The 13,866-nt window shown below is 44.0% G+C and overlaps 2 protein-coding genes across 7 annotated transcripts in view; one reads left to right on the forward strand and one right to left on the reverse strand.

Moving 5' to 3' along the window:
• The window catches only part of GLT8D2 (glycosyltransferase 8 domain containing 2), a 74,126-nt gene extending 69,843 nt beyond the window's left edge, over positions 1-4,283 (reverse strand). Inside the window, exons 1-2 of one of the 5 annotated variants that reach the window (XM_015152545.3) lie at positions 3,937-4,283; positions 3,135-3,320 (exon numbers count right to left, since the gene is read on the reverse strand). The gene's annotated coding sequence lies outside the window, so the exon portion shown is untranslated. Of the gene's footprint in view, positions 1-3,134; positions 3,321-3,730; positions 3,909-3,936 lie in introns of those variants that run through there. The other 4 variants (XM_015152541.3, XM_015152544.3, XM_015152543.3 and 1 more) reach the window with 4 other exon arrangements.
• A 45-nt stretch (positions 4,284-4,328) lies between these two features.
• Positions 4,329-13,866, forward strand: part of HCFC2 (host cell factor C2) — a 42,177-nt gene continuing 32,639 nt past the window's right edge. The window contains 3 exon segments of one of the 2 annotated variants that reach the window (NM_001261732.1): positions 4,329-4,507; positions 5,959-6,107; positions 7,713-7,873. In NM_001261732.1, the coding sequence (NP_001248661.1) occupies positions 4,345-4,507; positions 5,959-6,107; positions 7,713-7,873 (473 nt within the window). In that variant the 5' untranslated portion in view covers positions 4,329-4,344. 2 annotated transcript variants of the gene reach the window in all.

Raw genomic sequence — 13,866 nt, forward strand, 5'->3', positions numbered from 1 at the left:
GGATATGGGGTATTTGCTGATATAATCAAGTTAAGATGAGATCACAGGATGAGCCCTAATCCAATATAGCTAGTGAATTTACAAGAAGAGGAGGAGGCTGGGTGCAGTGGCTCATATCTGTAATCCTAGCACTTTGGGAGGCTGAGGCAGGAGGATCACTTGAGCTCAGGAGTTTAAGACCAGCATGGGAAACATGGTAAAACCTCATCTCTAGAAAAAATTTAAAAATTAGCCAGACATGGTGGTGCACACCTGTAATCCCAGTTACTCCGGAAGCTGAGGTGGGAGGATCGCTTAAGCCCGGGAGGTGGAGGCTGCAGCAAGCTGAGATCGCGCCACTATACTCCAGCCTGGGTGACAGAGCCAGACCCTGTCTCAAAAAAAAAAAAAAAAAGAAGAAGAAGAAAAAAAAGTCACAGACACACAGGGAGAACACCACGTGATGATGTGATGGAGCCAGAGATGAGTGATTCATTGACAAGCCAAGGGTTGCCATGGATTGACAGCTGCCACCAGAAGCTAGAAAGAGGCATGGAAGCATTCTCTCCTACAGGTTTTGGAGGGATCACAGCCATATTGACACATTAATTTCAGACTTATATATCCTTCAGAACTGTGAGACAAAACATTCCTATTGTTTTAAGCCACCAGATTTGTGGTACTTTATCATAGCAGCTCTAGGAAACTAGTATACATTTCCTCATCACCCTGCAGCTCCCTATCTAAGCCACCAGTTATAGCTTGCAATCCCTTTTGTCTTAAAAATATTTGCTTTCATTTTTCTCCTAGTTCAAGGGTTCTCTGGCTTTCAAATATCATAGACTAGTTTTTTTTTTAAATTTGAAGTTCAACATTAGGGTTGCAACTTTTGATTTTTCCTTTAACCTTGTGCTATAAGGGCATTAGAAAAAAACTACCATCTAAGCACAAAACTCTCAGAACAAAGTACAGTTCTTTAAATTAAACACTTTGGGTTTTATGAAAAACTCACTGCTTTATTCCAACTCTTCCAGTTTTATTTCAGATTCATAAAAACTTATTATTGCAACATTTAAGAGCCTATCTTATGTACGTGACAAAGAAAAATATTAATAAATATTCATAACCTCTTTTCTGTTTGTAGGCATCTTATTTCTCCCTCCCTTTCCAAATTCTCTTTGGACATATTATGAAATTGGACTGGCTGGGCACGGTGGCTCATGCCTGAAATTTCAGCACTTTGGGAGACCAAGGCGGGCGGATCACCTGAGGTCAGGAGTTCAAGACTAGCCTGACCAACATGGAGAAACCCCGTCCCTACTAAAATTACAGAATTAGCTGGGCATGGCGGTGCATGGCTGTAATCCCAGCTACTCAGGAGGCTGAGGCAGTGGAATCACTTGAACCCAGGAGGCGGAGGTTGCAGTGAACCAAGATCACGCCATTGCACTCCAGCCTGGTGAACAAGAGCGAAACTCCATCTCAAAAACAAACAAACAAAAACAAAATTGGGTTACACTCAGTGAGAGGGAGAATTTAAGAAGCAGAAGCTAAAAAGAATAGTGAGAATTCCTTTCCTTTTTTTTTTTTTTTTTTTTTTTTGACAGAGTTTTGCTCTTGTTGCCCGGGCTGGAGTGCAATGGCACCATCTTGGCTCACTGCAACCTCCGCCTCCTGGGTTCAAGCGATTGTCCTACGTCAGTCTCCCAAGTAGCTGGGATTACAGGCATGTGCCACCACACCCGGCTAATTTTTGTATTTTTAGTAGAGACGGGGTTTCACCATGTTGGCCAGGCTGGTCTCGAACTGCTGACCTCAGGTGATCTGCTCTCCTCAGCCTCTCAAAGTGCTGGGATTACAGGTGTGAGCCACTATGCCCAGCCTGAGAATTCCTTTTTAAAAGGTAGAGAGTTCTCTTTCAAAAAGAAGCTTAGATGGATGAGAAGGTGGAGAAGCATGCTGAGGTTTAAGGAAGTTGGGTGAATGAAGCATATAAGAGAAATTGAAAATAGTAAAAGATGAGGAAAAAAGAGCTTTAGGAAATTTACTATACAGTGTATTCTCCTTTCAGTACCTCTTGAGAATCTGAGGTAGGGATTTAAATTGCTTTCAATTTTTTCTTCCACTGGACTTGTATCTCTATTTATTTTATTTTATTTTGAGACGGAGTCTCATTCTTTCGCCCTGGCTGGAGTGCAGTGGCGCAATCTCCGCTCACTGCAAGCTCTGCCGCCTCCCGGGTTCACGCCATTCTCCTGTCTCAGCCTCCCAAGAAGCTGGGACTACATGCGGCCACCACTACACCCGGCTAATTTTTTTGTATTTTTAGTAGAAACGGGGTTTCACCACATTTGCCAGGATGGTCTCCATCTCCTGACCTCGTGATCCACCCACTTCGGCCTCCCAAAGTGCTGGGATTACAGGCGTGAGCCACCGCGCCCGGCCTTATATATCGTTGTTTAATAAAAATAGAGATGGGATCTCACCATCTTGACCAGGCTGGTCTCGAACTCCTGGGATCAGTGGATCCTTCTGTCTCAGCCTCCAAACGTGCTGGGATTACAGGTGTGAGTCACTGTGCCCAGTCCTTTTTCAATTAAATTTTTTAAAAATAACTTGTGCATTTTTAAGATATACAATATGAAGTTATGATATCATATAGACCAGGGGTCTCTAATCCCCAGCAACCAGTCCTCGGTCTGTTCGGAACTCCCATGACCTCCCGAGCTCCGCCTCCTGTCAGATCAGCCGCGCATTAGATTCTCAGAGGAGCTCAAACCCTACTGTCAACTGCCCATAGGAGGGATCTACATTGCATACTCCCTATGAGAATCTTATTCCTGATGATCTGAGGTGGAACAGTTTCATGCCGAAACCATACCCTCCACCCCCCTGCCAAGTCCATACCCCCCACTCCCCTGCCAAGTCCGTGGAAAAATTGTCTTCCATGAAACAGGTTCCTAGTGCCAAAAAGGTAGGGGACAGCTGATACAGTCACAAAGTTACTACAGCGCAGCATATTAACATATCCATCATCTCATATAGTTACCACCAACCCTTTTTGTGTTTCTGTGGCAAGAGCAGCTAAAATCTACTCATTTGGCATGAATCCCATATGCAGTGCAATTTTATTCCTAATGGACTTGTGTGATTACCTGTAGGATCAAATCACAGGGCAGCTAGGCCTTATTAAGAGTTGCATTGGCTGGGTGCGGTGGCTCACGCCTGTAGTCCCAGCACTGTGGAAGGCCGAGGTGGGAGGATCGCTGGAGCCCAGGAGCTGGAGCTCGCAGTGAGCTCTGATAGCGCCACTGCATTCCGGCAACAGAACCAGACCCTATCTAAAATAAATAAATAAAAATAAAGAGTTGCGTAAGACTGCTATCAGAGGCAGTATTGCACAATGGTTGGATATGACTGCTATCAGAGGCAGTATGGTATATGGTATAAGGGCTTGGGGGTTCTGGAATCAGAAGTCCCGTGGTTGATTCCTGGCCCCAATCTTTTTTTCAACACCTTTCCTTTGTGTTCCTCATAATATTACTTAACTGCACTGTGCCTCATTTCTCCATCCACGAAAGGGAGATAACAGGAGCCACCTCACTAGATTGTTGGATGGATTACACGAGTTAATACACATGAGGCACTTAAGGCATTCCTGGCTGTGGACAGCCCTCACTTGTTAGCTAGCAATGAAACAGAAACCTACAAACCATCTCTTCTCTGCTTAAGCCAAACAAACCAAAAATACCTCTTGTGGCTCACGGTTCCCAAGCTTCCTGGCATGGCTCCCCACAAAGCTGCCCTCGGTTCGCCCTGGCAGGCTTTGTAGCGACCTTCCCTGCCCGGGTCCCAGTCACGGTCGAGAGAAGCGGCCGTGGCCCGGGCTCGCGAGGCGGGCTCCCGCCCGCACCCTCCCTTGCGAGGTCCCCGCCCTGCGCTCCCAGCTCTTCGCACCTCTACACGAGCTTCTCTCACGTTGCTTGTGACACTGCCTCGCCCACACATCCTAGATGCTCAATTAAAGTGGACGTAAAGGAAGATGCTGTGCCTTCTCCCCAAAATACCGAACGGGAGGCTCTGGGTGGGGACGGGAGACGTGGTCAGTGGGAAGTGTCCTTCCACCCTAAGGTGCGTTGCCCCGGGTGGCCGCTGGCCACGTCGCCTGGGATGGGGTTGGGGCTCCCCTCTCAGGACCCCCCCTTCCCCGGCGTCTCTCCCCTGCCGGCGGGCCTCCAGCCTGGCCCCCGGCGCCCGCGGCCACGTGACCCCAGCACAGCTGGAGGCGGTTCCCCGCCCTCCCCAGGGAGCAGCGGGTTGAGGCGGGAGCGGTGCATTGTGGGCAGAGGGGCGGGGGTTGGGAAGATGGCGGCTCCCAGCCTCCTCAACTGGAGGCGGGTTTCTTCCTTCACGGGGCCGGTACCCCGCGCCCGACACGGACACCGAGCGGTGGCCATCCGGGAGCTGATGATCATCTTTGGAGGGGGAAATGAGGGCATCGCGGATGAGCTGCACGTCTACAACACGGGTAGGCGCGGCGGTGGCTCGTCGGCCCCGCCTGCGGGAGCCGCGGAGGGGGAGGGGAGGCGAGGCGGCGGCCGCGGCACTGACAGCTGTCACCGCCCGGTCACTGCTTCCTCGGGCGGGCGGCGGGGAGCGCGGCTCGGCCGGGCGGCCCGGGTCCCGCAGCTCTGTCCCGGACGGCAGCTCTGGATCTCCGGGACCCTCGGGGACGCAGCGGACCCCGAGCGGGGTGCACCGGTCTTCAAGCGGGGGATCCCGGACGCCCCCGCCCCAGCGCTGCTGGAGGACGCAGGCGACAGAAGACCGTGTCCAACTGCCTGGGCTACTCCCCGAAATCTCGCCCCTGTCAAAAAACAAAACCCACTCCAAACCAAAGTTCCGTCGGGCCTTTCCCGGCTTTGCCTACCTGCCTTCCTTAGGAGGAAGACCATCTAGGGGGTGAGGAGGGAAAACGAGAGGCCTTCTGGCACTCTTGCCTCAAATACAACCCGGTGTTTGGCAGGTAACGGTCAAGAGCCCCTCCGTGGGCCGCGCTCTAAACCGGCGGGGACGTGGTGAGGCGGCCTTGTGTCTGCATACTCGGTGTGGGCGCCCTTCTGGACTGGCCCTCGGAAAGAGGACTGTCATAACCTGAGCACCACTGCAGATCACAAGTGTCCCTGGGCAAGGAGCCCCTATCTTTGAGGACCTCTGTGGAATAGAAAGGAGTCTGGAATTTAATTTTTTTCCCCCTTGTAAATGCTCAGGCTGTCACAAGAAATCTTTTCGGTGTAAAGACAGTGATGGAATTTTGGGTCTACTTCATGCCTGATAACTTTTCTCGGACGAAACAGCTTAATCACAGGAATAATTTGAAGGTTAACAAAATAGTGGAGTCTGAGAAATTTTATTTTTTTCACCCTCTCCTCCTCCCAGCGCCCCAGCATATGAAGTTAAAAAGTTACTGACAGTTTGGTCTTAGTGTTCAAAACCCTGGCTTTGGAACAAATTAGACCTGATTTGAATCTTGCTCTGCCAGTTGCCCAGGATCAGCGCTGAAGTTACCAAACCTTTTTTAGCTTCACAATTTTCAGTTGTAAAATGGAGATTTTTATACTCACCCAGCAGGGGTTTTATAAGAATTAAATGATACAGATCAGGGTTTTTCAACAGCAGCACCGTCGACCTTTTGGGCCAGGTAATTCTTTGTAGAGGTCGGGGGAAGCTGCCCTGTATTGCCCTGTACATTGTAAGATGTTTGACAGCATCCCTGCCTCTACCTACGAGATGCCAGTAACAGCCCCCTCCAGTTGTGACAACTAAAAATGTCACCAGACTTTGCCAAATGTCTTCTGGGGGGCAGAATCATCCCCAGTTGAGACCCACTGATAATGATGATATATGTAAAGTACTTGCTGATAGTATGTGATAACCGTTGTTGGTTATAATCAGTTTTAATTTTATTTTGGCAACTAGCTACGAATCAGTGGTTTCTGCCAGCTGTTAGAGGAGATATCCCTCCAGGCTGTGCTGCCCATGGATTTGTCTGTGATGGTACCAGAATATTAGTATTTGGGGGTATGGTTGAATATGGAAGATACAGCAATGAGTTATATGAGTTACAAGTAAGTGTATTTAATATTATTTCATTCTGAGGCTTTAATAATGATATTGTTCATAATTTTTCAAAAGATTGCAACATTACTAACATTGTTTAACACATTTTGACATTGTTCAAGTAATGTAAACTTCACATTTTATAGCTTTACAGAAAATGTTTCCACTTCACTTAAAAGCCAAAGTTTCCTGGCAAGTCTTTTTCCCATACCCAGTGCAACATTTATAACATCAAGATACCTGTTACTTAGCATCAGTTGTACATGTTTATACTTAAGTTTTTGTATCTTAGTGCAGTAGAAACTTTAGCCTGCAACAGGAGCACCTGGAGGACCTGTGAAGACACAGATTGCTGGGTCCTACCCAGAGAGTTTCTGAGTCAGTAGTGGGCCATAAGCATTTGCATTTCTACCAAGTTCCCAGCTGCTGAAGCTCCTGGTTTCTAGAGTATACTTTTTGTTTGTTTGTTTTGAGACAGAGTCTTGCTCTGTTGCCCAGGCTGGACTGCAGCCGTGCGATCTTGACTCACTGCAACCTCCGTCTCCTGGGTTCAAGCGATTCTCCTGCCTCAGCCTCCTGAGTAGCTGTGACTACAGGCACGCACCACCATGCCCAGCTAATTTTTGTATTTTTAGTAGAGACGAGGTTTCACCATGTTGGCCAGGCTGGTCTTGAACTTCTGACCTCAGGTGATCCACCCGTCTGGGCCTCCCAAACTGCTGGGATTACTGGCATGAGCCACTGTGCTCTGCCGCAAGTTCTTAAGTATTAAGTACTGCAGGACTCACAGAGGGATAGTTGGCATTGGCATCAACTGACAGATTGACAACTTTGAATAAAACTTTCCACATTTGGAAAATCACCATGCCTGGCCCCTGGGCTATGCTTTGAAAACCACTGCTTTCGTGTTTTAGAAATTGTTACCCTCATACTAATATTTGCTGCACCTCCCACCTTGACAATACATACAAAAGAGGAGTAACAGTTTCCCATAACCTTTCTAAATTTGACTCTTACTAAACCGGACTCATAGCCCTTGTTGACTTTTCTTCCTGACCTGTGCCTTATCCCTAGGGTGGTGATCATGTGAGTATCTGCTAATTGGCAGATGTGAGTGGTTATACCTATTTACAAGCAACTCATTGCAAAAATAATTTCAGCTAAAGAAAACATCCATGGCCAGAGAATAAGTTTTGGAATTTGATTTGTTAAATGAGCTTTATGTTTACCTTTAAAAGGTTAAAATATTTACCATTCATGGATTGCCTTATTTCAGAAAGTAAGAATGTATAAATTACATTTAATCTTGAAGCTATGTATAATACTTTATTTTTCATTTGGAAAATACTTTAGAACTGTTGAAGTTTATTATTATATGGTTAGTTTGCCATTGTGGAAATCTATGAATATGGAATAGTAACTTGAATGTCTACTGGAACATATATTTTAATTCCAGAAGTTAGCTTGTTGTTTGTCATTTGTCCCAAAAGTAGTTTATTAGTGCCTTCTGATAGGATTTGGATTAAAATGTATTGATATGATGTTGCACTATTGACAATATAGGAGTGCTTTCTTGATTTTGTCTGACTGTATTTGTGTCTTTTTTTTTTTAGGCAAGTCGTTGGTTATGGAAAAAAGTGAAACCCCATCCCCCTCCTTCTGGTTTACCTCCTTGTCCTCGGCTTGGACATAGCTTCTCTTTATATGGTAACAAATGCTATTTGTTTGGTGGCCTGGCAAACGAAAGCGAAGATTCAAACAATAATGTTCCCAGGTATGCTGACTCTTTCAGACCAAATGCTTATTTTATGATTTAGAGTAGGAACATTTTATTTTTTCCATCTTTAATTTTTAAAAGGGATGATGCTTAGCTTTTTGCATTTCAATCTAATAGTGGACAAATTTGTGTGTGTTTGTGTTTTCCTTAGTCCCTGGAGCATATTTGTTTTCAAAACTGTGTCTTTTCTTCAGAAAGCATTGGAGCTAAAAACAAAAAAATTGTGTCTTTTTTAATGAGAAATCATCTTATTAAATTAATATTAATGTAACTGCTTGTATCAATATATTTGTATATATTGAGCCATAATGCATTTTAGCTACCTCATAAATGATAATGAAAAGTAACAGATGGTTATTTTAAAATTAGATTTCTCTGGGAATTTGGCAACGAAACTCTGACTGTAAAATGAAAGCTATCATTTCCATGTTTTATACAGGAAGCTGTTAGAGTGGTTCACACTAGCAAATACTTTTACAATCAATTCTTTCCTCCTTTTTCCCAAATAGAATTAATTCACTACCTCTTTTCTTTTCACATCGTGTTTTATTTGTTTGTTTGTTTGTGTATTGAGTTCCAATAAGCCTTTATGAAACAGCTCGTAGGCAGGTTTGGTCCACAGGATGTAGTTTGCTGACACAGATTGTAAATAATGGGGATATCTACATTGTTGACCCCTATTATAGCTAATGTTGGTTTTGTCTGCAAAGAATCCCTCTTTCCTTTGGGGAATTGTACTGTTCCATGTAGTGTTTTTTTTTTAAATAAATTTTATTTGTGTAAATTTAAGGTATATAACATGATGGTATAAGATAGATATTATATATATATATATATATAAATGGTTATTATAGTGGTAATATGGCCATCATTTCATATAGTTACCCATTTTTTTTTCTGCCTGTGGCATGAGCAGCTGTAGTCACCACCGGGTGTTGTGGCTCATACCTGTCATCCCAGCACTTTGGGAAGCCGAGGTGGATGGATCGCTCGAGCCCAGCAGTTCGAGATCAGCCTGGGCAACATGGCAAAACCCCATCTCTACCAAAAATACAAAAAATTAACTGGGCATGGTGGCACACGCCTGTGGTCACAGTTACTTGGAAGGCTGAGGTGGGAGGATTTCTTGAGCCTGGGAGGTGGAAGTTGCAGTAAGCCAAGATCATGCTGCTGCACTCCAGCCTAGGTGACAGTTAGACCCCATCTCAAAAAAAAAAAAAAATCCTGAATACAATGCATTATTATTAACTGTAGTCCTCATGTTATACATTAGATCTCTCAATTTGTTTATGCTACGTATTTGCTACTTTGTATCTTTTGACCTACATTTCCCCATTTCCTTCCCCTCCTGCCACCCTGACCCTGGTAACCACTGTTTTATTCTCTGTTTCTATATGTTTTACCTTTTTTGTTAAAACAAAACAAAAACCAAGATTTCACATATGAGATAATGCAATATTGTCCTTTGTGTCTGTCTTATTTCACTTAGCATAATGTCCTGCTGCTCCATCCATGCTGTGGCAAATGTTAGTATATTTTTTTCTTTCTTTTTTTTAGACTTTCTCTTTTTTGATTTTTTATTTTTATTTTACTTTAAGTTCTGGGATGCATGTGCAGAATGTGCAGGTTTGTTACGTAGGTATACATGTGCCATGGTGGTTTGCTGCACCTATCAACCCATCATTTAGGTTTTAAGCCCTGCGTGCATTAGGTATTTGTCCTAATGTTCTCCCTCCCCTTACCCTGCAACCCCTGATATGCCCTGGTGTGTGATGTTCCCTTCCCTCTGTCCATGTGTTCTCATTGTTCAACTCCCTCTTATGAGTGAGAACATGCAGTGTTTGGTTTTCTTTTTCTGTGCTAGTTTAGTTTGCTGAGAATAATGGTTTCCGGCTTCATCCATGTCCCTGCAAAGGACATGAACTCTTTTTTTGAGACGAGTCTCGCCCTGTCGCCCAGACTGGAGTGCAGTAGCGCAATCTCAGCTCACTGCAAGCTCCGCCTCCTGGGTTCATGCCATTCTCCTGCCTAAGCCACATGAGTTGCTGGGACTAAAGGCGCCCACCACCACGCCCAGCTAATTTTTTGTATTTTTAGTAGAGACTAACGTGGGGTGCACCGCATTAGCCAGGATGGTCTCGATCTCCTGACCTCATGATCCACCTGCCTCGGCCTCCCAAAGTGCTGGGATTACAGGTGTGAGCCACCACGCCTGGCCGAACTCACTCTTTTTTATGGCTGCAATATTTGTTTCTTTTTAAGCCCAAATAATATTCACATAGTGTTTTGATCATTGTCATTCTAGCACTCAAGCTTTGGAGATTTAGAGTCCAAAGGGCTGTTTTCTGATTCAGGGCTTATCATGTGTGTCCTTTAGAGCAAATAATCTAAGCTTGTTTCCTTCACCGTGAAATGGGAGTGATTAAATACCTGTTTTACAGTGTCATTGTGATAGTGAAATAAGATCATTGGTATAATTTTCAAAGCACTTTCAAGTTGCTATAGCATATAATACAGTAGAGTTATTAACCATTATGTCTTTTTACTTGCATTAGATTGATGGTAGGATCTTAACTTTTTTTCCAAACTGTTTTAAAATATAGAAATACTAAAATATCATGGAAAATTTGGAAACCATAGAAAAGGAAAAAAAAATTATCCCACCATAGTAATCCAGTTACTTTTACTTTTTTGTTTGTTTGTTTTGAGACAGAGTCTCGCTCTGTCACCCAGGCTGGAGTACAGTGGTGTGATCTCGGCTCACTGCAAGTTCCGCCTTCTGGGTTCCCGCCATTCTCCTGCCTCAGCCTCCCGAGTAACTGGGACTATAGGCGCCCGCCACCACGCCCGGCTAATTTTGTTTTTGTGGTTTTTTTTAGTAGAGATGGGGTTTCACCATGTTAGCCAGGATGGTCTCGATCTCCTGACCTCGTGATTCGCCTGCCTTAGCCTCCCAAAGTGCTGAGATTACAGGCATGAGCTACTGCGCCTGGCCAGTACTTTTACTTTTAACATACGTCTTTTAAAAAAAATTTTCCATTAAACAGGTTTTTAAAATAACACTGGTAAAAAGTCAAGAAATTGGAAAGTGTACAGTGTTCTTTCAACAGCACTATCTCCCAACATAGGCAGATACACATAATTCAATTTGATGTACATCTTTTGGAACCTTTTTCATGTAACACTTTTCATGTACCCTTTTTCACATATTAGCTTTTGTTAGGTTATTGTTTATAATGGGGCAGGCTTCTCAAGGTTATTCTACTTCAGAGGGCCAGTAGGTGCATACAATTACATACAGTGCTTTTTAAAGCCTGTGTTCAAAGCACACATTCATTTCTGGTCACATTCCATTAGTCAAAGCCAGCCATATGGCAAAGGCCAGAGTTAGTGGTCTAAGGATGTATACTCTGCCTACTGGGAAAGAATGGGAACACATTAATACGATTCTCCACACAGATCTATTTTCTTTTTTTTCTTTTTTTTTTTCTTTTTTTTTTTGAGAAAGGGTCTCACTCTGTTACCCAGGCTGGAGTGCAATGGCACAATGTCAGCTCACTGGAGTCTCCACCTCCCAGGCACAAGTGATCCTCCTACCTCAACCTGTTTAACTTCTTAAGAAATTCTACCAAATTGCTTTCCAAACTGACTACACCATTTTACATTCCCACCAGCAATATATAAGTGTTTTAATTTCTCCACCTTTGCTAATAGTCATTATTGTCTGTCTTTTTTATTGTTGCCATCTTAGTGGGAGTAAAGTGGTATCTCATTGTGGTTTTAATTTGCATTTCCCTAATGATTAATAGTGTTGGACATTATTTCATGTGCTTTTTAGCCATTCATGTATCTTTGGTGAAATTTCTATTCAAATATTGTGTCCGTTTTGAAATTCATAGTTTTCTTGTTATTGAGTTGTAACAGTTCTTTATATATTCTGGATATAAGTTTTATGTTTTGTTTTATTTTTTAATCATAAATGTGATTCGGCCAGGTACAGTGGCTCACACCTGTAATCCCAGTACTTTGGGAGGCTGAGGCCAGCAGATCACTTGAGCCCAGAAGTTTGAGACCAGCCTGGGCTACATGGCAAGACCCTGTCTCTGCAAAACATTAGAAAATTAGCTGGGTGTAGTGGTATGTGCCTGTGGTCCCATCTACATGGGAGGCCAGCGCAGGAGGATTGCTTGAGAGCAGGAGGCCAGGACTACAGTGAGCCATGTTTACATCAGTGCACTCCAGCCTAGGCAACAGAACAAGATTCTGTCCCCCCCCCCCAAAAAAAGTAAAATTTGTACAAAAAGGCTTACTGGGAATTTTTTTTTTTTTTTTTTTTTTTTTTTTGAGACGGAGTCTCGCTCTGTCACCCAGGCTGGAGTGCAGTGGCCAGATCTCAGCTCACTGCAAGCTACGCCTCCCGGGTTTACGCCATTCTCCTGCCTCAGCCTCCCGAGTAGCTGGAACTACAGGCGCCCGCCACCTCGCCCGGCTAGTTTTTTTTTGTATTTTTTTTTTGAGACGGAGTCTTGCACTGTCACCCAGGCTGGAGTGCAGTGGCGCGATCTCGGCTCTCTGCAAGCTCCGCCTCCCGGGTTCACGCCATTCTCCTGCTTCAGCCTCCCGAGTAGCTGGGACTATAGGCGCCCACCACCACGCCCGGCTAATTTTTTGTATTTTCAGTAGAGACGGGGTTTCACCGTGTTAGCCAGGATGGTCTTGATCTCCTGATGTCATGATCCGCCCATCTCAGCCTTCCAAAGTGCTGGGATTACAGGCATAAGCCACCGTACCCGGCCCTTACTGGGATTTTGATAGGAATTTCATTGATTATATATTAGTTTGAGGAGAATTGCCATCTTAGTAATATTGGGTCTGCCAATTCATGAACATGGGATGTTTCTCCATTTATTTAAATCTTTTAAATTTTCTCTCAGCAATATTTTGTAGTTTTCAATGTATGTGTTGCTCTAATTTTGATTAATGTATTCCTAGGTTTTTTATTCTTTTTGAGGATATTATGAATCGATTTGGTTTCTTTCTTTTTTTTTTTTTTTTTTTTTTGAGATGGAGTCTCGCTCTGTTGCCCAGGCTGGAGTGCAGTGGCACGATCTCAGCTCACTGCAAGCTCCACCTCCTGGGTTCAGGCCATTCTCCTGCCTCAGCCTCCCCAGTAGCTGGGACTACAGGCACCCGCTACTATGCCTGGCTAATTTTTTTTTTTTGTATTTTTAATAGAGACTGGATTTCACCATGTTAGCCAGGATGGTCTCCATCTCCTGACCTTGCGATCCACCCACCTTGGCCTCCCAAAGTGGTGGGATTACAGGCATGAGCCACTGTACCCAGCCGATTTAGTTTCTTAATTTCATTTCTGGATTGTTTATTGCTAGTTTATAGAAATACAGTTGCTTTTGTTATTTATCTTGTATCCTGTGACCTTGCTGAATTCATTTATTATTTTTAATATTTAAATGGATTTCAATTTTTTTATTATTGTTGATCCTTAGGAGTTCTTTACATATATATTTTTCATATGTTCCAGATGTGTTTTCTAAGTCTTCTCTTTGCCTTTTTTTTTTTTTGAGACAGAGTCTAGCTTTGTTGCCCAGGCTGGAGTGCAGTGGCGCGATCTTTGCTCACTGCAACCTCCGCCTCCTGGGTTCAAGTGATTCTCCTGCCTCAGCCTCCCGAGTAGCTGGGATTTTAGGTGCCTGTCACCACGCCCAGCTAATTTTTGTATTTTTAGTAGAGGCAGGGTTTCACCATGTTGGCCAGGCTGGTCTCAAACTCCTGACCTCATGATCTGCCCACCTCGGTGCTGAGATTACAAGCATGAGCCACTGTGCCCAGCCCACTTTGCTTTTTTTAAAAGGGTTTTCAGTTTAGTTTTATCACGTTTGACAATATTTTCTTTTATGGCTTTCTGGTTTTGAATCTTGCTTTGAAAGACTCTCCTTCAGGAATATTATAAAAATAAATTTTCTGTATTT

This window comes from Macaca mulatta, chromosome 11, assembly GCF_049350105.2.
Source record: "Macaca mulatta isolate MMU2019108-1 chromosome 11, T2T-MMU8v2.0, whole genome shotgun sequence".
Lineage (NCBI taxonomy): Eukaryota > Metazoa > Chordata > Mammalia > Primates > Cercopithecidae > Macaca > Macaca mulatta.